This window comes from Halichoeres trimaculatus, unplaced genomic scaffold (genome assembly GCF_033239565.1).
Source record: "Halichoeres trimaculatus isolate MK-OKI-2021-1 unplaced genomic scaffold, fHalTri1.1 fHalTri1_scaffold_4, whole genome shotgun sequence".
Taxonomy (NCBI): domain Eukaryota; kingdom Metazoa; phylum Chordata; class Actinopteri; order Labriformes; family Labridae; genus Halichoeres; species Halichoeres trimaculatus.
The window spans coordinates 4914558-4940328 of NW_027437182.1; the positions used below are offsets into that span (position 1 = coordinate 4914558).

The window sequence follows — 25771 nt, forward strand, 5'->3', positions numbered from 1 at the left end:
AACAACACCAGACAGAAACTGCTTGTGTCCTTCTACAGGTGCTGCATTGAGCCAGTACTGACATACTGTTTGTGTGTGTGGTTCACAAGCTGCACAGTGGCCCAGAGAACTGTGCTTCAGAGGGTGATTGACACAGCCCAGAAAATCGTGGGCTGCCTCCTCCCCTCACTAGACGAAATGCACAGTGTTCTCTGTTTTAATAGAGCCCAGAAAATCTTAAAGGACACTTTTCACCCAGGCCACTCCATGTTTGAACTGCTGCCATCAGGCAGACGGTACAGGACAATCAAAACAAGAACAAACAGATTAAAAAACAGTTTCTATCCAACAGCAATAACCACCCTTAACGCTGCAAAAAACAAGCATTAACAGCACTTTTACAATTATGGGACTGTGCAATGGCAAATGAAATGATTTTTGTATTGTTGTTTTATATTCATCATTGTTGTTTTACTGTTGTGCTGTGTTTTTTATGTTGTAGTTTTAATGTTGCACCAACTGTATGGCACTTTTAAATTTCGTTGTGCATTTTACATGTCACAATGACAATAAATTCTATCTATCTATCTATCTATCTAAAATATTGGGTTCAGCAGCTCATCAGAGCGCCTGGAGCAGTGAACCCTTTCATCCAGCAGAGGGCGCTGTCCGCAAAGCTTGACAGTTCCATCGCGTATGAACTTCTCTATTGACCTCAGTGACCAAAGAGTGAAGTATAGTTCGATAAAAATGGAAGACGCAGAAAGCCACAGTGGACGACGTTCAATAATAACACCAAATCATCTGAGGAGCAATGTGTGGAAGTATTTTGGGTTCTACGCCATTGATGGGAAAATTAAAAACAAAGACCGGGCTGTGTGTCGGTTATGTGGAAAGCAGTTTACCTACTCGTCCTCAACAACAAGTCTGTGGTCTCATCTATCGGCTTTTCATCCAAGCCATGCAGTCGAGGAGGAGGCGCCAAAGTGCAGCGGTGCTTCATCGAGTGTTCAGCCCCGTGTGACAACGTTTTTTTCGGCAGGATCCTTACCAGAGGTGCGGAAAAAAGCTATTACCGACAAGATTGCACGATTCATATGCAAGGATATGCGGCCCATCGGTGTGGTTACGGGAGAGGGCTTTCGGGACTTGATGATGGAACTGGAGCCACGGTACACCATTCCTAGCCGCACCGCCATTTCGAGCCACATCGTAAAGCTGTACGATGTTACGCGGGCAAACATTGAGACTATATTAAAAGACAAGACGCTCTCCCTTACTACCGATGGGTGGACATCGATGGCTACTCATGCTTATGTGACGGTGACGGCTCACTTCATTTCTGACACATGGGAACTTGAAAACTATGTTTTGTGCACTAAAGAGCTTAGAGGGAGCCACACAGCTGCACACGTAGCCGCTAGTATTAGTAGCACGCTGGAGGACTTCGGCATTCCCCGGGAGGCAGTCGTGTCTGTTACCACAGACAATGCTCTTAACTATGTGAACGCCGTGCACAATTTGGGGCTTATTGATGTACCGTGTTTGGCTCACACCCTGGACCTGGCAGTGCGCAAGGGACTGGAGGCTAAAGGAGTTGAGACAGCGCTCTCCAGACTGAAACAAACTGCGGCTCATTTCGGGGGGTCTCCGGCCGACTCCTGCCTTCTGGAGGAAAAGCAGGAGCTTCTTGGATTAAAAAAAGAGAGAGACTCATAAATGACTGCGTTACCAGATGGAATACCACTTACGACATGATTTGTTGCGCATCCGAGCAACAAGCTGCAGTGGCTGCCGTTGTTTTTGAAAAGAAGTTGTCCCATTTGGAGCTCAGCACTTTGGAATGGTCTATGGTGGAACAGCTTAAGGACATTCTGAAGCCATTTAAAGTGGCAACTCAGGCCCTGTCGACGGATGCCTACCCCACAGCATCAGCTGTCCTGCCTCTGCAGCACGTCATGCTGTCACAGCTGAGCACCCCCGACCCGTCATACAGACCAGTCATCACGAATGTGAGAGGTATTCATACAATTTTTTTCTGTCTAAATCTGCGCCAGCTTTGCTTTTAAATGATCAAAATATACGTATTTCAGTGTTAAAAACTATTTATTCAGAGGTTTGTATTTACTTCAGAATACATGACAGTTTAGGACAAAAATATATATTTTTTTTTTTTATAATGTTCACAGAGCGGATGCTGGCTAATCTGAAAGCGCGCTACTGTGAGGAGAGCGGCGAGTGGATGCTTCTCAATAAAGCAGCGCTCCTGGACCCCCGGTTCATTCGCTTAGTCCACCTTTCACCAGAAAAGAAAAATGTTGTCATTGACAGCTTGTCACGTGACATGAATGACTATGAAACAGACAGTGACTGTAAACCTGAAGAGAGGGCAGCTGCTCTTGGAGCGATGGGCTCCCTGTTTGGGAGTTTGTACAAAAAGATTTCAGTGCGGTACCAGTAATGTTGACGGGATGTTCCAGGCAGGAGAGCAGAATAGTGTGGTTTATGGTGTCAAATGGAGGGGTAAGGTCAAGGTCAATATTATTTGTGAGGTGGGACTTGATTAGATGGGCAACGGTACATTCCAGGATTTTTGACACAAAGGGGAGGTTAGAGATGGGTCTAACTGTAGTCATACTTTATCTGTTATCATTTCATCAATATTAAATACAAACAAGGTTTAAACTTTTAAATAAGTCATCAGAAAAAACCCGTCACATCATTTTTTAAACATTTCTTCTTCAGGTGGTGATGTTGAACGAAGCATACTCCAGAGTGGAGTACCGATTGGACAGAGAGGGTTTTGACAGCGTCCCTGCGCTCATTAGATACTACGTCGGAAACAGGAAACCTGTTTCTCAGGTGGGTTTGGTCTTTATTCTGTCATGTGTGCTGACTTAATGGAGATGGGTTAAAATGCTAACACAATAGATCTCATGATGGTGAATAAAACATGAAAGTCGGTGTCAAATCTCAGGTGGTGGTACCCATCATCTTCCAGCCGATCAACAGAGCGCTGCCTCTTCGCTGCTTGGAGGAAAAATACGGCCTGTCCAGCAACCATAGGGAAGCTGGGCTTACTGCACAGGAAAGGCGGAGCCAGAAGCGCCTTAGCCTCAACATAACCAACGGACACACCCACGATAACACACACAGCGCGCAAGATAGCACACACTGCAGGGAGAACGGCGTGAGCAGAGGCAGCCAGCTCAGGTTGGTGAAGTCTTAACACACGTTACTTAAACTATCTGATATATTTTCTCAGTCATCCTCTCTGCTTCTGTTGTTTCACTGCAAGAATTGAGTCAATGCCACAAACCTCTTCCTGCAGTTAAGCTTTTAATGTGTAGCCTTAAGCTTCTTCTTTTCATCACTTCTACACACCACAGTGTGTACAACACGCTCACACTGTAAAAACAAAGGTGTGTAATTTCACGCTGTGTTAAAGTTGTTTGAAGCATGGAGTCCATATTTGACTAAAGAAAGAGTGAGAGAAAATATAAACACTTAGATTTTACATCCTCCTCTTTCCTCTGTTTGTCTTTCTCTCTCAGGCTGAAGGATCGCTGCGGCAGCCAACCAGCGAGTCTCAATCAGATCCTGGAGAGGAGGTACCCCCCAAAGGGCATCAGTCAGAAAGCTACCTGCCTCAAGGTGAGTCAAACTGTGCCACCTCTTTTTATAAACAACACTTTAAAGTAAAGGTTCCCAATCTTTTTCAACTCAGGGCCCACTTTTAAGTCTTAAAAAATTCGGAGCCCACCTCTGACCCCATAAATACGGGGGCACTGAGAACATCTGGAAAAAAAAGCTCAGAATTTTTGAGCTTTTATTTTGGCATGGCAGTGCACCATGATCATTTACATGTAGTGGACAGCCTGCCATTTGCGTTTTCAGAGCACAGTCGCTAACACGGCATCTGTAACATGAGGCAACATTTCTATTTCCATGTAATTTCATCCCCAGCCCCACAAAAAAATCTATTTTGGAAATGATTTTGCAATACCTTTGCAGCCCACCGGGGGGCAACAGCCCACAGGTTGAGGATCACTGACCTAAAGCTGTATGCAACATCTTTAGAGAAGGATCCACATCAACTAACACTCGGAAACATGAAACAGACCCGTAGCTGTTTTTGGAAAGTGCCCTAAGATAATGTTTGTTATCATTTGGCGTATTATAAAGATCAGAACAAACACACATATGTCAAAAATAGTCAGATTTCCTGCAGTACTTGAATGCTTCACAATAAGCAGAGCTTATTGTTAGATTTATTTATTTATTTTTTGTTTAATTCTGTAAGTGTAGACTCAAGAAGAAAACAGAAATGCTTTTTAGGCACATGTTGAGAGTATTAGCTGCTTCAAACATTTATTATTTGCTTTAGTTAAAGTTAATGTTATATTGATTTCCAGTGTTGATAAATTCTGACAGGTTTGGGTTAAATGTTGCCGGTTTCAATCCAAATGTTTAGTTTGAGCTTGAAGGTAGAGTCTGCAGGATTGTCCTAAAAAAAAAAAACAGATGAAGCTTTTACCGACAACAAGGGTGAAGCTTGGCTCGACTTTCACTCGCTTTCAGGAACTTGGAGAGCAGCATGGGACAAAGAGCGACGTGCTGAGCAGGTATGTAAAAAAAATGCAGAGTTACCTGCACGGCTTTTGGGTGTCTCCCAAGTAGAAATGCGATTCTACAGGTGGTGACTGGGTTAGTGAATTAGACATTTTTTTGACTCAACTGCATCCACATACAAAAGAATTAATTTAGGAAGATCAAAATGACTGGATAATATTCTTTCTTGCAAAAGTTTGCTGTAAGTCTAATGTGAAATATAAGATAAGTTTTCCATGGTACGTTTTGCTTTAAGATGCACCAAATTGAAGCATAAAAATGAGAAAAACTGCTGGCCTCTCTGTCCAAAAGGATCTAGATATGAGACCTGAGACCAAATTTCTGACAGAAGTTTAAAGTCTGGATAGTGTAAGTAACAACACCTGCAGAGGTATCCTGCATATTTCAGAGCCTCGTCTCATGGAACACAGATTGCAATGAAAGTGCTGCCATCTGCTGTTCAGATTTGAAAAAGCAGAATCAGTGCAGCATCCCAGCATCAATTCTGTGCTTTACTTTTTATCTGTCTATCATCAGATTATCAGTGTTTTACAATTATATTGCAACCATGGGCTAAGTATGTCATCTCAGGTATTGTATCCTGTGGTTATGTCTTATATTTTATCAAATCATATTTGTCGTGCCATGCTGGGCCATGTCATGTTGTGTCATATCAGCTTCTGTCATATCAACTTGTTGTTTTATAGTACTAGTTTACATTCTGGACTGTTGGGACTTAAAAAGGTTATAGGTAGAGTTTCAAAATGCAAAAAGACTGAAAGGAAAAATGAGAATGTCATTTATTGAAAACAGTGATTAAAGTGAAAAAGTCTGTTCATCAATTGATCAAAATTTTCAAACTTTGAAAGCCGTGCGTGTGTCCAGGAGACTAGAGGGAACATTGCTCCAAGTGGTGAAGTCTGGTTTCTTGAGGGCGTCCTCCAATGTCCAATTTAGTCTCTTGGTGTTCACACCTTTGCTGTTTATGGTTTAGTCAGTTCCCAGGTTCTCTTTCAGCTCACTTGGCAAAAGAAAGTCTATTTCCAGGCTCTTCTGTTCTTCTTCACTGTTGACCGTCCTGTACCCGAGCAAGGACATGGCTTCTCTACACACTTCCTGGACTCTCTTGACTTTGTCATGTGGCAGCGTGCTACGCCAAGCCTGGGAGATGTTAGTTGCATTTCGTGATGAAACATTGAACCCCCCTCTTTTAGCATTTTCACCCTGAGTCATATAGTTGATCCAGTTCTCTAATTTTGGGGTCATCCTCAGACCTACGAACTCAAAAAGGCTATTTATCTCTTCAAGTGGGTTGCGGGCAACATCCTCATAGCGGACCACTTTGTAGCGACCTTCCAGGAAATGAGGAGGTGTCATGAAGGCCCTCTCAATGATGCGCACATGGCTGCGGCAGATCTCCTGCATCACTCGATACGGCAGCTCATCTGCTGGTGTCTCCTTTTGTCCTAACACAATATCATCATCTCTCATCAGGGACCTCCATGTGTTCCCTCTTGACTGAAAAACAGCCCGAGGGTCCCTAACCAGGTGGATGATGCGGAGATTCAAGTTTGGATCTTGAATGAGAGGGTTGAGGGACTCCAGTTCAAGAATCCGCACCGTCTTCAGCACAACATGGCTGTAGGTGGTGCAGGCGTTCTGCGCCCGCTGCAGACCCTGAACATTACACCTCTTCTCACACTGACCCTGGTTTCGTGGCGTAAAGGAACAGGCCGGGGGTGAGCACAAAGCGCGACTGTCACGCCATTTGAACAAGGCAGAGATGTTGGGGTGCTCTGGAAGGTAGGCCTCCATCACAGAGAGGTCACACCGGAACAGGCTCCATAACATGTCTCTCACAGCCATCCGAAGCACGCTAGCAGGTTTAAGCACTGTGTTCCACACATGCCAGGCCGGCTCTATGAGGGAGAACACAGACAGGTGCTGATTGAACACCTGACCCATGAAGGTTGAGCCTGATCGCCATGATGACAGCAGCAGAACCTGGACTTTGTCGTTGGGGGGCTTTGGTCCGTGGAAATTGAGCTCCAAGTACCAGTCAAATAAGAGCACCAACGCTGCTCCTTGGAGGACCATCAGAAAAAACACGGTGCATAGGTTTATCTTGAGGTGCCACATGATGATTCTGGATCAGCGTCAGCTGCAGGAACTTAATGATGAAATTTATCCTTTTTAGACAGGATGCAGTGAAATGAGAGAGCTGAATAAAGGACAGGAGGAAAAGAAACAACGAGAGAAAAAAACAGGTCAGACAGAAATTAGAACTGTGTATGTACAATCAGGCTGCAAGGACTGGATAGACAGTATTTTCTGAGGAGGAAACATGTTGTTTCCTTGTTGTTGTAAACATGTGAGTAGCATGGTTATAGCAGATACTGCTTTCTCCACTAGCATCTTGTTCCCTCCCACCAGAGACACATTGGAGAAATGGAAAGAGATGAAGAGAGAAGAGAGGAAACGAGGGGATTGTTGTTGTTTTAAGAGATGTTCTTTCCTCTGGAGCATCACATAAAGCAACGTCTTTTACTCTCCTCACAAACAGATCACTATGTAGCTTTTATCGAGCGCTTATCTAACCATGAACTCTGAAACCTATGAATGTAACCTTGTTTATTGTGTCTCAGGAACACTGGATGTTTATTCAAAAGAAATAACCAATCACAATTTTTCCATCCTATTCTATTGAACCATATGAATTGTCATCATTAGACGATAACGGTTCTGAAACTGTGAATTAGGGAAGTAATGATGCATTGCAAGACGGTTAATTATCAATATAAATGTGTGACATTTCAAATCGGCTGAGATAAAAAATAATCTCAATACCCTAATCAAACAGCAGAGGGCTGTTTTTTTTCTTGAAGAAACATGTAAATCCTAGAATAGGTTTACATGCAAACCTCCCCCCTCTCTCCCCTGAGCACGTTTCTCTGAGCCTGTTCTTCTCCTTCTCTACATCAGCTCATCTGTTCACTGGATCATGGCACTCACACACATCCAAATTATCGGCATTGGCCCCAAACAAGTTCCTTCTCCTTAAAAACCACATTTGATCGTTTAAAGGCGTGCCGTAAGGACATAAAAAGTAGTTCAAACGCTAAGCTGGGTTCAAGTCACAGAGCAGAAAAGGAGACGGCTTACCTGTGCCTTAACAGCAGAGAAATTTTTTTCCAGATATTACAGAGCTGTGGAGAGGTGGCAAACAAAACTTGTGTGTGGCATGATAAGGTGACTTCTCGAGGCTCCCAATCCACTCAATTTAACCTGCCCACAAGCCACACCTTGTGTTTTTGTATGAAGGGAATTTACGAGGACAACACCTACCAAGGTGCGTCGCTTTATTTATAAACTGCCGAAAAGGTAGGAACCAAACGGGTTTCAGGTAAAGCTCGGATTGATTCTGGCAGGATGACATCGATACTTTTGTTGCAGTTTTTCCTCTGTACGTCCGGCAAGTTGCTCAGATTTCATCACAGAGTTCCTGTGAGTGCAGCTTCACTCAAAGTCTTTCCTAACTGATTAAAAGAAAACTTTTCAGAAAAACAGGACTTGAACACAACACAGCCCAATAATATCTTCATGTCACCACAGCATACAGATGTGAGAAACATTTCTACCAGGTGTATTTATTTTTCAAAGTTTGACCACAGCTCATCTGGAGTGACTGGGGAGACAGAGACTTTGGATCTGTACTGTAGCCAGCCTCCAGGGGGAGCAGGTTTTGCGGCAACCTCACTTCGAGCCGAGCAAGATGAAGTTTATTCTTTTTACAGTCTATGGTATTAACATTGATGCTGTGCAGAGAGGGTTTTTTTCCCGGGTTGACCAAAACACGAAACATCTTGGCACTGGACTTAACACTTTCAGTGATTGTGACTAAAATCTTGACAGGCCTGTGGAAAATCAAATAAAGGTTATGTAATATAGGTTGAATATATGGGTATATGTCCTGTCATCACTCCATTGTTGCAGTTTTAATATTGATCATCCCTGAGCTTTGGCCTCCACACTGTTTGTTCAGTGGAATAAGGAACTTGAGTGACTTTTATGATTGTGTGCTTCAGAGCGTCAAATAAACACTCTACGCTTCTGGATTACGTGCACGTTTTCCCGTAAACGACCTCTGCGCTGACCTCTTGTTTCGTGTCTTCTCTCAATCACAGTTCTCCAGAGATCAGTTCATCCTGGACTGTCCCTCAGAGAAACTCCACAGGGAGATGGAGGAAGAGCTGAAGATGAACTGTGAGGAGCCCAGGAGCCACGCATGGTACCACGGTGCCATTCCCAGACAGGTAACACACACACACACACTCACACACATTCTTATTGAATCATGAGTCTGTCCCTGTTTAAGCTCGGTTAGAAACTTGTTGAACCAGATCTCCTATTATTAGCAGTACTGCATACCCACTCATGCTTAGGTAAAGTCAGGGTATATGAAGCTGAGTGTAGGGATGGGTTCATAAATCACACGTGAACGTTGCCGTAGGATCGTTTTTACACCCAGATCTGCGCCAGTTCCCACACAAGATTGATAAATGAGGGTCATTGTGTGTATAAGGCTAAAGAAACAGAATCCACTGTGTTAGTTTATGGTTAGCATTTTGAATACTACCCAGGAAAGTTGGTGGATTATAACCTGTGTGAATTGTCACTGGCACAGAAGGTCCTACGTACACCTCAAAAAATGTCAGTGCCCAATTCAAAGCCAGCGCCTCCTTTTCAACCTCTGAGTAGTTTAACTGGTGACGATTGAAGTTTTGCAAGAAGAAACAGACTGGATGTTCAACTACCCTCCAGCAAAATCTGTTGTAATATTCCACTAACCCTAAACAGCTTCAGTTGTTGTTTTGAATGTTTGCACAGGATATTTATCAATGGCCTCTACCTTAAAGGGCATATTGCAGGTTAATTTTTTTTTTTGAGTTAAAACTTAACATGGTCTGATAAAGGCAGTAGATTAAGTCAATCGCTGATTTTGTATGATATTCAACAAAAAAAGGCACAAATTTGGAGGAAGAAGTGGCTGTTTTCAGTACAGCTGTTTAAAACGTGAATGTATGGATGGATGGATGCAGAAATATTAGCTTAACAAGACATTAAGTCCACTTTTTTAGACTCGGTGAGTTAGGTTTCGTGCACAGATTCGTTTTTGTGCAGCTGACAAGACGGGACTTTATTTCTACATCGGTCTCAAAAGAAAAAACCCACAGTCATCCATGGTGCCTATTTCTCGATAGGAAGATTGATGTGATGGAGTCTATTTTATAAAGTCTATGGATGGAGTTCAGGATGGGATACCGGAGCCAGGTCCGGGTGAGACTGACGCGGCTTCTGTCCCGTCAGACAACTGCAGCTTCACCCTAGCCTGGCTCCCGGTGACAGACGTAAACAAGGATTGCCATAGATTCAGCCATAGCTTTAAACCGATGGCAACGTGAGCTGAGCACCGTAGTTAAGTCTTGGTTTTCGGACTCTGGATCAGTGGATAGACCTCTGATAGACCTCTCTGTGTTTCTCTCTATGGGCTTTATCATGACAGCTCAAAGCACGTTGCTGTACGATCAGCTCTTTTAAGTCAGTGTATCTGATTTCAAACTTTAAATATGTTGATGTGAATACAGCATTAGGCTTCATATCACAAGCTAACCGTGCTCAATCACCGGGACACCTGCTCCGTTCTCTTCTGGTTCTCCTCACACCACAACTCCTCTGCTCTCCTACAGACATTATTTCTCCTCATCCTGCTCTGCTCCCGGTCTCCATCTTTCCTAACAGGCTCATAATTATAACCCTGAGCACCATCATATGGATAGGAATTAAGATTATCTTCCTCTTTATTGCCAGGAGTGACAGTCTGATCCATGTTTATTAATGTTAAACAGAGACAGAAGCAGAGGGACTTCTGGTTGTGACACCATGTTAAATGCCGGTTTTTAATGGGAAAGTACAAAAACCCATACAACAACATCTCCAGGAGACCCTGTGGTTTATCAATTTAGGGATTTCTTTCAGGATATTGTTTTTAAGTTATTTTCCTATCAAATTCTTAGGAGTTGTCTTTAACCTGCGATATGCCCTTTAAATTTGCTTCTTCCAACCTGTCAAACACTGCCTTCACACGCTGAACATGAGCTTCCTGCGTGGCACTGAACACGACTGCATCATCTAGGTATGCTGCACACCCTGACTGACCAGCTAACTATCACACCTTTTTAATAAGCTGCTTTTTTGTCTCTGATAGAAACAGTCACTTAATTAAAATCATTGTGTGTGTGTTTCGCCTCAGGCTCTCTCCGACTCTGCTTCTTTTATTTGTGTTTGACGTGGAATTTTAGCGGCTGGGTGTGAATGCCCTCTGAGTTTTGTGCTGCGTCTTGTTTACAGTTTTATGTTTGCAGACAGAGGCGTCAGGAAAGATTTTCATAAGTACGGACTGATTTGTGTTCTTTATTTTAAGATGATGTCAGAAAGTTTTGAAAAAACAACCTGTCAGACATCCTTGTTCCATCATTACAGACTGATAAAATCAAAATTAATTTGTTTTTCTAAATAATATTTGTTATTGGTTTGTTTTTTGCTATAATTATTTCTGTTTTCATGAGTAATTTTTTTCCCTGTTTTCAGATTACCATTTTCCTTTTTTTCAGAGTAATTTTTTCCTGAAGTATCGAGATACTTAGAAATCCCGCGAGAATCTCAACCTGATGTTTTTCGTAGTAAATTTTTCCTCTTGTTTTTAGGAGTGATTTTTTTCCTGAACTATCGAGCTACTTCAAAATCCCGTGAGAACCTCCAATCTGCAGACGAGTCCCGTGGATGTGTGGTGGCTCCTGTGTCCTGCATGGATCAGAGATTCTGTTCGGCACATTTATGCCTTATCCTTTACTTTCTACCAGCTTTCCAATGTAGAAGCAATGCATTTTTAATGCCATATCTTTGTCTATTCCTTAAGTATTACATTAAAAGGCTTATATAAAACATAAAGTTGAAAACATAACAAAGGTTTCATACCGTGTGTGGCTAATACCTTACCTTTTTGACCCGGTACAGACCGGTAGAAAGTTAAGGATAAGGCATATATGTGCCGAACAGGATCTCTGATCCGTGCGGGACACAGGAGCCACCACACATCCACGAGAGTCGTCTGCAGGTTGGAGGTTCTCGCAGGATTTCGAAGTAGCTCGATTATTTTAAAGTATGATTGAGTAAAGTACTTGTTCAGCTCATCTGCCTTGTTGAAAAACTCTGGTTAACCGGCCCAAAATGAATCTATTGGGTTGAAAATGAGTCAAAAATTTTGTTTCTTCTTTAAAACCATAAATCATATTTGTAAATATCTGTTTTGTAAATGGATAAACTCTGTTCTGTGCTGGGCTTTAATATCCTGGTGTCTTATGTAACTGCTGTAAAGCAGGCGTACTGACCTCCTAAAGACGCTTACCGTACATGAGAATAGTCGACCTTTATTATTCTAAATTAAATGTTTGGGCTGTAAACAAACACTGTGTGCTAGTGCGTGTCCACATGTGTGTGCACCCAGACGTAACCCTGCTTATCGTTCCAGGTTGCAGAAAACTTGGTGCAGCGTGACGGGGATTTCCTGATCCGCGATTCGCTGTCCAGTCCAGGAAGTTACGTTCTGACCTCCCAGTGGAGAAACGCCGCCCAGCACTTTAAAATCAACAAGAAGGTAAAAGAGTTAAGAATTCTGGGTTCTTGATGGTCTTTGTAGTGATGATGTTTGGATAGTCAATATTATTTTTGATTAGATGGGCAATGGTACGTTTCAGGATTTTTGACACAAAGGGGAGGTTAGAGATGGGTCTAACTGTCGTCATACTTTATCTGTTATCATTTCATCAATATTAAATACAAAAAAGGTTTAAACTTTTAAATAAGTCATCAGAAAAAAAACATCACATCATTTTTTAAACATTTCTTCTTCAGGTGGTGATGTTGAACGAAGCATACTCCAGAGTGGAGTACCGACTGGACAGAGAGGGCTTCGACAGCGTCCCTGCACTCATTAGATACTACGTCGGAAACAGGAAACCTGTTTCTCAGGTGGGTTTGGTCTTTATTCTGACATGTGTGCTGACTTAATGGAGATGGGTTAAAATGCTAACACAATAGATCTCATGATGGTGAATAAAACATGAACGTCAGTGTCAAATCTCAGGTGGTTGGAGCCATCATCTTCCAGCCGATCAACAGAGCGCTGCCTCTTCGCTGCTTGGAGGAAAAATACGGCCTGTCCAGCAACCATAGGGAAGCTGGACTTACTGCACAGGAAAGGCGGAGCCAGAAGCGCCTCAGCCTCAACATAACCATCGGACACACCCACGATAACACACACAGCGCGCAAGATAGCACACACTGCAGGGAGAACGGCGTGAGCAGAGGCAGCCAGCTCAGGTTGGTGAAGTCTGAACACACGTTACTTAAACTATCTGATTTATTTTCTCAGTCATCCTCTCTGCTTCTGTTGTTTCACTGCAAGAATTGAGTCAATGCCACAAACCTCTTCCTGCAGTTAAGCTTTTAATGTGTAGCCTTAAGCTTTTTCTATTCATCACTTCTACATACCACAGTGTGTACAACACGCTCACACTGTAAAAACAAAGGTGTGTAATTTCACGCTGTGTTAAAGTTGTTTGAAGCATGGAGTCCATATTTGACTAAAGAAAGAGTGAGAGAAAATATAAACATTTAGATTTTACATCCTCCTCTTTCCTCTGTTTGTCTTTCTCTCTCAGGCTGAAGGATCGCTGCGGCAGCCAACCAGCGAGTCTCAATCAGGTCCTGGAGAGGAGGCGCCCCCTCAAAGCGCATCAGTTGGAAAGCTACCTGCCTCTAGGTGAGTCACACTGTGACACGTCTTTCTACAAAAGTCCTTGTGACAGCCTCTTAATAGAAGGATCCACATCAACTAACATCAGGAAACAGGTCTGGGCCTGTTGCTGTTATTGGAAAGTGTGCTAGGTTAATGTTTGTTATGATTTGGGGCTATAGAAATAAAGATCAAAACAAACATACATATGTCAGAAGAAAGCCAAATTTCCTGCTGTACTTGAATGCATCACAGTTCAGCAAGTGTTTATGTCTTATTCTTAAGTAAAACAGTATTTTCAAAAATAGACTTAATATGAGATTATCCAAGATACTAGAGAAAAAATGACACCTATAGAATTAGAAAAAAAAAACTCCAAGAGGTTAAAATATGTGCTTAGTATTTTTCTTTTATTAACACATTTTTAATTAAAGACATTTTTAACCATTGCAATCAATTAAAACGTCATTTTTCTCCCTCTACATTTCAAAATAAGATGTTTTTGGACTTTTCAGGTAAACATGGCTCATATTTAGTCTTATAAGACACTTTTTACTGGAAGTGTACTTAAATTAATTTCCTTAAAACAGGCTAGCTTTTTGAATTACTTTCAAGAGCTAAAGGAACATTTGACTAACCCCAAAACTTACTATGATGGAGCTTGTATTTTTGGAGATTTTAATATTCATATTTGTTTTCCCGAGGAAACTATCGCAAGCTATTCTTTTTTATACACACACATACATACATAAATACTCACCGGCCACATTTAGGACAAGACAATCTGCTGCAGTTCAAACCGAACATCAGAATAGGGAAGAAAGGTGATTTAAGTGACTTTGAACGTGGCATGGTTGATGGTCTGAGTATTTCAGAAACTGCTGATCTACTGGGATTTTAACCCACAACCATCTCTAGGGTTTACAGAGAATGGTCCCAAAAAGAGAAAATATCCAGTGAGCAGCAGTTCTGTGGGACAAAATGCCTTGTTGATGCCAGAGGTCAGAGGAGAATGGACAGACTGGTTGGAGCTGATAGAAAGACAACAGTAACTCAGTTTTCAAACTCAGCATCTTGATAGACAATACAGCTGAAAGGATGAGGGGGGACGGAGCGCACTAGCGCTGCGCGGAAGGATACATGACTATTTAGGTCCGGATAAATGTTTATATTTCCGAAGACTTAATGTACTTAAAAAATATTTTATGTAGCGTACTCTTAAACTGTGGTATTACTTTTTGATTTTAGTTCTTGTAGGCAGAGAAAATAGCCTTTGAATTTGGTACGGTCTTTCCCTGTTAGCGCCTATTTCCTCGTCACCATCGATTACAGTCTGTGTCTTACTGAGGGAGAGGAGACAACTTTCTACTGTATGTAATGTCCTTAGTGGTCACATAGAGCTCATACAACCCCACTTCAAAAAAAACGGAACTATCCCTTTAAGGCCAGTAGCACCGAGTCTATGAAAGTAAACATTTACTGGCGTGCAGAAAGCGAAACAGCTGGTGTTCATGATGATGGCTGCTCTGTTTTGGGCACAAGCTGTACATCGCTATACGTAAGTGTGTATGGTCAAACCTCAAAAACTTCAAATGTGATACAACCATTTTTTTAACAAAAGTAGTGTCATCAAAATCAACATTTTGAAGCAAACTGAAACTGTAGTGTGCAGACTGTGAGACGCAACATTTTTCACAAGCTTTAAACCCTACAGCTTAAACAATGGTGCGGCTAAACCACAGATTTTCACGGTCTAACAAGCTTCATAGCCTCGTAGCATTAAAACCAATAAATGTCTAGATTATTTTTGTAATCAATAAAATAACTGCCAATGAAAAATATGAGTTTTACTGAGGTTTGATGGAGTTAAGACATTTTTTTTGTCCATTTAACATGTAGCTACAAAATGCCTTTGACTCTTGTTCTGAGGATGAAGCCTGAGCGCTTTCCAGCGCCACATCATGTTGTTATTACTTTTACTCCTTATGAGTGATGATGATAAATATCTTGAAACAGCATTAAATGATTCAGGAATCCTACCTTGGATTGATAAAGCTGTAGACCGATTACCTGCCTCAAAAGTTTTTTTCTCTGAGTCCGAACTCTCGCCCTCTATTCTTCGGTCAAAATCACTGATACCCATCCGTCTGTATCTCTGTGTTTGTCTGTTTGTTGTCCTAAAAAAACAGGATAGCGGCGGTAAAAACACGTCAGTGAAATGTTCTGTCTCACGCCACAGCTGTCTGTATTTCAGCAGCAGTGTTTGGAGGAATAAAATCTCAGAAATCTTTAGTGCTTCATTGGATAACCTTACAGGCTTCAGAAAACACCCAGAACATGCATTTAGGAAAACTCATGGAACAAAAAACTAGTCATGTTAATTTTTACAAATTTATTGGCTTACAAAATGTTATTAGTTAATTGCTCACCCTTTTTAAATAAAATGCAAAAAGGTTTTTTTTTCTGTAAATATTCATCCTTCAGACCCAGTTTGCTCACCAGTATAGTTCACTTCAAGCTTGAAATGGGACAACATTCTCTTCCAAGAGCACATTGTGGGCAAAGGCCTTTTTCTATCACAATATTAGACATTTTCCACCTGCTAGGTAGGATGTGAACACTTATAACACAGGACAGAGTCAGAATCATGTTTTGAAAAGACTTCACTTCTTTACATGTTGGAAAACCGTGATATAATATCGTTATCGCAACATGAAGGAAACATACCGTGATATAAATTTTGGGCCATATCGCCCAGCCCTACAGATTCTTAAAGGGGGCATATCATGCTGATGCCTGATTCAATAATTACATATAATATAATAAAGTTGAAAACAAGACCTTTCACCCCCTGGATTTTCAAAAAATGAGATATTGTATATTTTCTGATATCCTAGAATGAGATTTGATGCCTCTGAAAATATGTCATTGCCAGTTGGCCACGAGATTTGGACCGTCATGACGACACTTTCTTTTTATTGGAGTAATCTGATAAAGCAGCTTCTCCTCTGTGATGTCAGTTAGTCACACAACCGCCGCTGAGGGATACACCCACCAAGAGCCGAGTATAAACGTATAAACTATACATGTTACAGTACTGGTTTGACTCACCACACTGAAGCGTCCTGAGATGATCTGTGTGGAGGTGGATTTTCTTCCTCCTGAGCTGCAGAACCGTCTGGGTCTGACTCGAGGTCTAGTACAAAAGGACGTATCCTACACTCTGCCATTTTATTAGTGCTATCAATGCCTTACGGTGAAGTTTTGGCAAACAGCAAACTCGCTCAGTCTGCTCCATTCAATGTGGCGATTTTGTAAATACTGCCATGCTGCAAAAACCGCCCCCTGGCTCTACCCCCTCCGCCCCTCTGATAGAACTGACCAATCAGAGCACAAAGGGCTGTGACGTTGCGAGGTTACTGGAGGTCATTCTCCAAACGAAGCGTTTCAACGAGATCTTCAGAATGGCCTAAAATGAGGATATTGAGAACACTATTGTGGGGCAATGAAGGAACTAAATGACTTGTACTGAGGGCAGAAATGCTTTACAGGCATCCTAGTCTGGCATAGTGAAAAGGAGAAACAAGCATGGTATGTCCCCTTTAGACAAAAACCTCACTCTGATTGGTGCAGCAGGTCGAAGATGATGGTCAATTCACTCCTGCTGGCCTGACCACACATCTAGCAACAAATGATGATAATAATAATTATAAAACATATTAAAGGATCTCAGGGTCCAAAAATGATCAGACAAACAAGACGTTTTACAGCAGGTTTTCATGATTTTCTTGATTATTACTCATTTTCTAGCTTCTCTGATCTCTGAAGTATTTTAGTTCTTATGAACATGGATCCTAAAAAGTTGGACACCTAATGTTTCTCTGAAGCTGACACCATCCTGATGTTTGAGATCAAGCACTTCCTGACACTCCCCCTCTGTCCTCCGTCTCCTAGGCACCACACCATGGCGATTGGCGTCGCTGTGGATATTCTGGGATGTACCGGCAGCGTAGAGGAGCGAGCCTCCACCTTGAATCGAATCATCCTGGTGGCTTGGAGCTTAAGGACACGGTGGGCGACCTGTTCGCTTTCACAGCCCTGATGAAAGCTCTGGACCTGCCTCAGGTAACACACACACACACAGACACAAAGAGAAACACAAAGAGGAACACACGCTCAGACTGCAGGACAAATATTAAAATTGTTCGATGATGGTGAGACTTACAGGCGACTCTTTCTGCAGATCAGTCGTTTGGAGGAAACCTGGACGACTTTACGGAGGAATTACACCCAGACGGCCATCAGCTACGAGAAGATACTGAAACCTTTTTACAAGACTCTGTACGAGGGCACAGGTACTGAACACACACACACAAAGATACACACTACTGTCATGAATGTTAAATCTTTAGTTTAGAATGTCTCACAGACTGTATATAGAGTGGACATTATGGCTCTGCCATTTATCATTTTACATTTTTGAAGCTTAAATACCGCTGTCACAGGTGCAGCCAGAGTCTGTGCAGTCAAGACAATGAGGGATTCTGGGAGAATCTGAGTGGAGCTGGGTGACAAAAATAATAATCACTTTTTTTCTTTGGAGAGTCAAATCTCCTCTTGACTCTACCTCCCAATATATTTTGCAATCCCCGGGAAAAATACACGAGAACGGCAGCTGTCAATCATCATTAAACATTACGTAAAGCCTCATTTTTAACCTCTTATAACTAATGAAAACGAAACTTTTCAGAAAAGAGGACTTGAATACAAAACAGCCAAATGATATCTTCAAATCACCACAACAATCGGACGTGAGAAACGTTCCTACGAGGTGTATTAATTTTTTAAAGTTTGAGCACAGCCCATCTGGAATGACTGGAAAGCCGGATTTTTTGACCTATACTGCAGCCAGCCACCAGGGGGAGCAGTTTTTGTGAGCCAAGCAAGCAGACGTCCATTTCTTTTTACAGTCTATGATGTCTCATGACTTGTCATCTTATCTGATACACAAACAATAGCATGTCACAGTTTTGAGTCCTGCCCCTTGAGTATAATACAACCACCTGATTGGCTGCTAAACGCTGACGTGTTACAGCCCTCTGTTGTTGTGCTGAGACACATCCTCTGGCTCACTCTAAACAGTTCTTTTGTTACTCTGTCTTGGTGGTTGAAGGAAGATGTGTTTTGATGTCAGGTGTCACTTTATCCTTCCTTTGCGTCGCTATGGAGGACAAAATTTCTCCAGCATCAAAAAAAAAAAAAAAAAAATCTTGAAAGGGGAAATCCTCTTGATAGGGCCTCTGCTTAAAAGACTTAACTTCATTTTATTTTCCTTAGAGTGTCACAAAGTCAAGTCATCTTTCTGCATCACTGAACCACACTGACCTCCCTCTCCTCCTCTTACAGCCTCCTCTCCTCCAGTGGTCTGCGTCCCCCTCCTGCTGCCTCTCCTCACTCTGATGGAGCGCCCGTCAATCACTCCTGAGGGGGCGGAGCTCTGGGAGACCAGCGACCAGGGCTGTGACATCATGCTGCGCCACCTGGAGGCTGCACGTGATGTAGCACACAACGCACAAAGCTACACCACAAATGCTCAGAAGATCCTACACGGTAAATCCAAGAAGGCTTATTATCTATACCTTAATTTTTGATGTTGATTGGTCTCAGGATCCTAAATCTGTTTTTGTGCTTCATGTTTTCAGAGTTTGAGAGCGATGAGGACCTGTTAGAGGTCTTCAAAACAGACTTTCAGCTGCGGCTGCTGTGGGGGAGCCGAGGAGCTTCAGTCAACCAATCAGATCGCTACAACAAGTTCAACCTCATCCTCACAGCGCTGTCACGAAAACTGGAGCCACCGCCAACAACACAGACCTTAATCTGACTTAGAAACAAACACAAGGGACGAGGATAACAAAACTCCTAGAGGTGAAAAAGTGAAGACGTGATAAAAAAACAAGCTGCTGTCTTTGGTTGAAGGTTTTCTCTTCTTACAGGATTTTAAGGATATCTTTCAAGTTAAACACTGTTCACTAAAATGAATTTAAAAATTCTGTTCAAAAAGCAATAAAACCTTAATGAGAGGCAGTTTAAGCTGCAGCAAGACAAAGGTTTATATATTGGAGCATTTTCGTCGGAGCAGGAAATCTGACTTCCTGTACATGGGTAAATGTAGCTTCAAATGTCTGTTTTTATTCTTTAACAGATGAAAATATTTTTGTTTCTGTTTCAGATGAACTGATTTTAAAAAAAGTTTAACATGTGACTGATTTAAGTTGTAAATATTTGAAATATTAGCATGTTAATAATAGCATGTACATATTTTCTGTAGAGGAGCGGCTGTAAAAAAAATGATGTTGATTTTATGATGTTTATATTATTATGAACTACTGCAGTCCAAGATTTAATAAATATAATGTAAGACCTGAACGTGTGGTATCATTTCTGAATACATTTTTATAAACATTTTAATAGTTGGGATTTTTTTTAAACAGGGTTCAGAGCATGATTTCAAGTTAATGTTAAATTGATTTCTACTATTATTAAATTCTGACAGGTTTTGGTTGAATTGTACAGGTTTCAATCCAAATGTTTGGTTAAAGCTTAAAGGTAGAGACTAGGTTTTCCCTAAAAAAATAAAAAGTCAACTTTTGACTATCCAGAATTAACGTTAAAGATATCTTAAATGTGATTTTGACTGTCAGAAATGTGTTGCGCTGGACATGCGAGGCTTCCTATTGGATACTGACCCAAATAAACTGGAGGAGAGAAGAGAAAAAATCATTTTAACAGTTTTCTCAGCAGAAGAAATGGCGATTGCAGTCATCGACAAGATATTTAGAAAATGCCATGAAATAGTACGAGTTTATAATCAGGGACTTTGTGGGGAACAAGAGCTACGTTCACTGCAGCAAGCCCCTCCTCCTATACCTGTCATAACTTTTGTCATCATTTCAGATATCTGCAACATCAATTCGCCTAGTCAAAACTCTGTTTCAAGATATCTGTAATAACATTTTGACTAGTCAAAATAAAAGTTTAAGATATCTTGAATCTGAGATATCTCTAACCACAATCAATTTAAAGATATCTGTAACTTGATTATAGATATCTGCAACTAAATTATGGCTATCCATAAATCTAGTTGCAGATATCTACAATTTCATTCTGACTAGGCGTAATTCCAGTTCAAGATATCTATAACGACATTTTGACTAATCTAAATGTAATTAAAGATATCTATAAATGTTATTATAGATATCTTTAATGGAAAGGGGTTGAAGATATCTTGATTTGGAATTATGACTAGCCAGAATGAAATTGTAGATATCTGCAACTAGATTTATGGATAGTCATAATTTAGTTGCAGATATCCACATCTCACATTGTCGCTATCCATAACTGAATTTAAGATATCTGTAATGAGAAACCCCACACACACACGAATGGGGAAAGGGGCGTGGTTTGTCCTAGGAGGAATTAAGTTGTGGATATCTGAAATTACATTTGTGGATAGGAATAATATCATTGCGAATATCTGTATTACATATCCAGACTAGCTATTAAATGTTCAAAGGACTTGCCATATCTCCCTGTATGTGGGTGTTTTGGTAGTATCGTGACGTTTCTGGGCGGAGAGTAAGCGCGGGAACAACAGCCAATCACAGCACGCGCAAGTAACTTTGACCGTTGATTAGCGAGTGAAAGAAGCTAGCTAACCGGAGCGGCTACGGTGGTGGATGTAACACGGAGAAAGAAAATCAACCAAAGAGAAACGAAACGCCAGACAGATGAAGCTTTTTTTCTTCTACATGAGAGTGACACTTGGCTCGACTCTCACTCGCTTTCAGGACCTCGGAGAGCAGCTCGGGACTAAGAGCTACGTCGTGAGTTAGCTTTCTGCTAGCCAGGTATGTGTCATTTAACCCAGTGATTAGCTTGTGCTAACATGCTAAGTCAGGCTTTTAAATGTCTCCCAGTAGAAATGCGATGCTACCGGTGGTTGCTGGGTTAGAAAATGTGTTCATGTAGTGACAGACACGAAAACCCCTGCAAACTCTACCTTTAAACAAACAAGCAAGACATTTTTGAATCAACTGGGAGCTGAATTTTTTACTTTAAAGACGAGGCATTGGGGTTTACTTATTAACTGTCCCTCTGGTGACCCCATGGAAGCTTTACACGGTTCACTGCTATTGGGCTATTTTGCATCCTCATATAAAAGAAACCTAATTATTTTAGGAGGATTAATTAAATTATTTTGAAAAAAAATGAATACATAATTTAGTCCACTCTGTCCTGGATTTGAAATCTTTTATGGTCAATTGACAGCTTATTTGTCCCACAGTGGGGAATTTACAGAGTAACAGTAACAAACAAGAAAGTATGAAGTGAAAAACATTACATATTGAATATTGAAAAAAAAAATTAGTAAAGAAAATATATGTAAATATCAAGCACAAAATTAAACTGGAAATAAATCTACTGAAAGAGGTGATATTTACAGTTACCATACTTTTTGGTACTATTATTTTAAAGTTAATGTATTTTTATTTGACCCCCTGTCGTGTGAGTTATGTATCCAAAAAAAAAGATTTTATACAATAATGTTTATCACCAACTCAAAAAGTTCGAATTTGAGAAAATGATCCTGTTTCCTGGGTTAGATTAAGTCCTTAAAATCCTAAAAGTATTATATGTTTATCTCAGATCTTAGAGCAACATTGTTTTTATTTCCCAATTGGTTGAAAATAAGAAAAAAATGGTGAAAAAAGTGTTTTTTACCACTTCCTTCCTGAATCAAATTTTCAGATGTGTTGTAACATTGAATAGCTCATTGAATAAGAAGGGAGGGGGAGTACCCAAAACCATCATTGAAGATTAAGCCTTTTGATGTATTTTGAAGCATGTGAAGTAAGATTTAGAAAAAAAGAAATGGTTTCAATTGAAGAGAACTTCATAAATCAGTTTTAAGAGATGCTTTGGGGGCCCCAGGCAACTGCCTGTGTTTGCCTTATTGTAGTTACGCCCCTGTCTCTTCTTGCAGAGGATTGCTGTAAATCTCATGTGAAATGGAAGGTGAATTTGTCCATGGAAAGAATGCTTTCAGATCCACCAAATTGCAGCATACAGTTGAGGAAAAACTGCTGGCTTCTCTCTGTCCAAACGTATCTGGATATTTTTTGAAAGACATGTGAATAAATTCCTTACAGAACATTAAATTCAGGACAGTTCTGATCATTTCACAGCTTCCTCTCAGAAAACACAGATTGCAATGAAAGTGCTGCCACCTGCTGTTCAGATTTAAAAAAAAGCAGAATCAATGGCATTAGTTGTTTGAAGTAGCGTCAAAACAAAGTCTGCAGTTGGGTAGTCTTATTGTTCTACCGATGAGACACATCAAGAATAGAGAAGCATGCACAACAGGCTGCTGCAGTATATAAAAAATCATAAAGATAATTACTTGAGCTGTTTTTATCTTTGATCAGTTATGAAGTGCAGATGTGATTTGATGTTGGTTTTACAGATTGTAGAGTCCTGTGTATTTTTAAGTGAAGTGTCTTTGTCTTTAAGCCTCCGGGCATCTCATGAGGAAAACTTTGTTTGGCACACTCACACATTTTTGAGTTACTTTCAGGGCTTGGCATAAACTTTTTTGCTCACCAGCCACTGTGGCTAGTGGTTTCACAGATTTACTAGCCACAATTTTGTTGTTGGATAATTATGTTTAATATGATTAAAGCCGATGATGAAATGCTAAAGTTTACTTGAAACAGATTAACAACCTTTTTAAATGTAAATGACCCCTGTACACACTCAAATCAAGACTACATAAATGTTTGACACAACAACTGTTGTGTGGAAGGTTGTGCTCCTGTAATATGAAAATATGCAGACAATTAAGACAAAGTAATTAAAGGAGAAGTTTATTATTGCATTTAAAGAAAGTTGTGAAGGTTAAAGATTAATTGAAAAGATAAAAACTAAACAGACAAAATAGCTAGAAACACTGTCTGCTTAATTATTTATTTACAACAGTCATTTTTCCAGTAATAAAGTAAGTACCATACTTTCTTGACTATAAGTCACTCCGTAGTATAATCATGCATTTTTTTGAAGTCGTATCAGTCAAAAAATGCGTCATGAAGACGAAAACAACATATGTAAGTCACACTGGACCATAAGTCGTATTTTTTTTAGAATGATTTGGTTTGTTTATTTCCAGAGTGAACTTTTTACATATAATATACCATATAATTTTGATAAATGTTTTTACATTAAGAGGTTTAAATACTGTTCGTACAGCTCCTCATATCTGTGACCAGTTTCTCTTCTCTACGTGCGCTCCTCTCCTCTCCTCCTCCCCCTCCTCTGCTCTAGGTGAGTGTTGCTGGTGAGATCGGTGCAGTGTGAGTTTAATTGAGCTCCATCCGATAAATGTCCTCACTTTTCAAAAGCTATGGGAGTTTTGTCGCTAGTTTGTGACTTAGATCCCCGAATCTATTTACAGTAGAGAGGAAAAAAGAAGTGAGTGAACTTTTAAATCATGTCAGGTGCGCTGAACACCGGGAGCTGTCACGGTATGCTAGCCGAGGGCTGTAGATGAAAGTCAGAGCACCTGTCAGCAGTTAAGTCAGCAGAAGACTTTGCGAATGAACCAATGAGCAAAACACTGCGTACAGACAGGGCTCATGGGAGTTGTAGTGTCATAGTCTCAGATTGCAATGAGTTTAGTATTTCAGATGCCGTTTCAGAAAACTACAATGAAATAATTCAACCTGCCACAGTGGGAGGTGTAGGAGTGACAGTGTTACCAGCAACAACTGGAATTCACCCGCATTTGGCGGGTGTTAATGTCAAGCCCTGGTTACTTTCATTCACTTATGTCAATTTATGATGTATTGAAGATACAAATGTTTTTTCTTGATCAGAGTTTAAGCTAAATCAAAGTTGAAAATATGACAAAAGAAAGTTTTAAAAAAGTGTTTAGGAGGCAAAAGTATAGGAGAAGACAGAATAGATGTCAAACAAAACATTGCTACAGCTTGTGACTCCTGATGGTGGTCACAGCCTCAATTCTGTGCTTCACTTTTTATCCCTCTATCATCACGTGATCAGGGTATTACAGTCATATTGTCTCTATGTGTTCACACCTTTGTTATTTATGGTTTAACCAGTTCCCAGGTAATCTGTCAGCTCTCTTGGCAAAAGAAAGTCTATTTCCAGGCTCTTCTGTTCTTCTTCACTGTTGACCGTCCTGTACCCAAGCAGTGACATGGCTTCTCTGCACACTTCCTGGACTCTCTTGACTTTGTCATGTGGCAGCGTGCTACGCCAAGCCTGGGCGATGTCAGTTGCATTTCGTGATGAAACACCAAAGCCCCCTCTTTTAGCATTTTCCCCCTGAGTCATATAGTTGATCCAGTTCTCTAAATCTGGAGTCATCCTCAGACCTACAAACTGAAAAAGGCTAACTATCTCTTCAAGTGGGTTGCGGGCAACATCCTCATAGCGGACCAATTTGTAGCGACCTTCCAGGAAATGAGGAGGCATCATGATGGCCCTCTCGATGATGCGGACATGGCTGCGGCAGATCTCCTGCATCACTCGATACGGCAGCTCATCTGCTGGTGTCCTCTTTTGTCCTAACACAATGTAATCATCTCCCATCAGGAGCCCCCCTGCGTTCTCTCTTGACTGAAAAACAGCCCGAGGGTCTCTGACCAGGTGGATGATGCGGAGATTCAAGTTTGGGTCTTGAAAGAGAGGGTAGAGGGACTCCAGATCAAGAATCCGTGTCTCCTTCAGCACGACATGGCTGTAGGTGCTGCAGGCGTTCTGCGCCCGCTGCAGACCCTGAACACCACACCTCTTCTCACACTGTTTTTTGTCAATGAACAGGCTTTGTGACATAAAAGAACAAGCCGGGGGTGAGCACAAAGCTCGACTGTTATGCCACCTGTACAAGGCAGAGATGTTGGGGTGCTGTGGAAGGTAGACCTCCATCACAGAGAGGTCACACTGGAACAGGCTCCGTAACGTGTCTCTCATAGCCATCCGAAGCACGCGCGCAGGTTTATTCAGTCTTTTCCACACATGCCAGAGCGGCTCCATGAGGTAGAACACAGACAGGTGATGATTGAACACCTGACCCATGAAGGACGAGCCCGATCGCCATGATGACAGCAGCAGAACCTGGACTTTGTCGTCTGGGGGCTTCGAGCTGTAGGAACTGAGTTCCATGTACCAGTCACAGAAAAGCACAACTGCTACTCCTTGGAGAACCATCAGAAAAACCATGGTGCTGAGGTTTATCCTGCAGTGCCACAT

General features: G+C 41.3%; 3 protein-coding genes across 3 annotated transcripts; 1 reads left to right on the plus strand and 2 right to left on the minus strand.

Annotated features, from left to right (window-relative positions):
- Positions 1-5580: 5580 nt before the first annotated feature.
- On the minus strand, positions 5581-6729 carry LOC141788785 (carbohydrate sulfotransferase 6-like). Its single transcript, XM_074667851.1, has one exon. It carries the CDS (start codon positions 6727-6729, stop codon positions 5581-5583), a length of 1149 nt encoding a protein of 382 aa, XP_074523952.1.
- Positions 6730-7359: 630 nt separating this feature from the next.
- Positions 7360-19816, plus strand: LOC141788786 (breast cancer anti-estrogen resistance protein 3 homolog). Its single transcript, XM_074667852.1, is given in 11 exon segments — positions 7360-7374; positions 8775-8903; positions 12179-12304; positions 12562-12678; positions 12794-13029; positions 13371-13471; positions 17332-17496; positions 17499-17569; positions 17688-17799; positions 18851-19054; positions 19147-19816. Coding segments are annotated over 11 exon segments (1455 nt in total). The 3' UTR covers positions 19326-19816.
- A 4794-nt stretch (positions 19817-24610) lies between these two features.
- LOC141788756 (carbohydrate sulfotransferase 6-like) lies at positions 24611-25771 on the minus strand. Its single transcript, XM_074667813.1, has one exon. It carries the CDS (start codon positions 25769-25771, stop codon positions 24611-24613), a length of 1161 nt encoding a protein of 386 aa, XP_074523914.1.

Coding starts and splice junctions, on each gene's coding strand:
- LOC141788785 (XM_074667851.1), bottom strand. CDS start 6,729: ATGTGGCACCTCAAGATAAACCTATGCACCGTGTTTTTTCTGATGGTC.
- LOC141788756 (XM_074667813.1), bottom strand. CDS start 25,771: ATGTGGCACTGCAGGATAAACCTCAGCACCATGGTTTTTCTGATGGTT.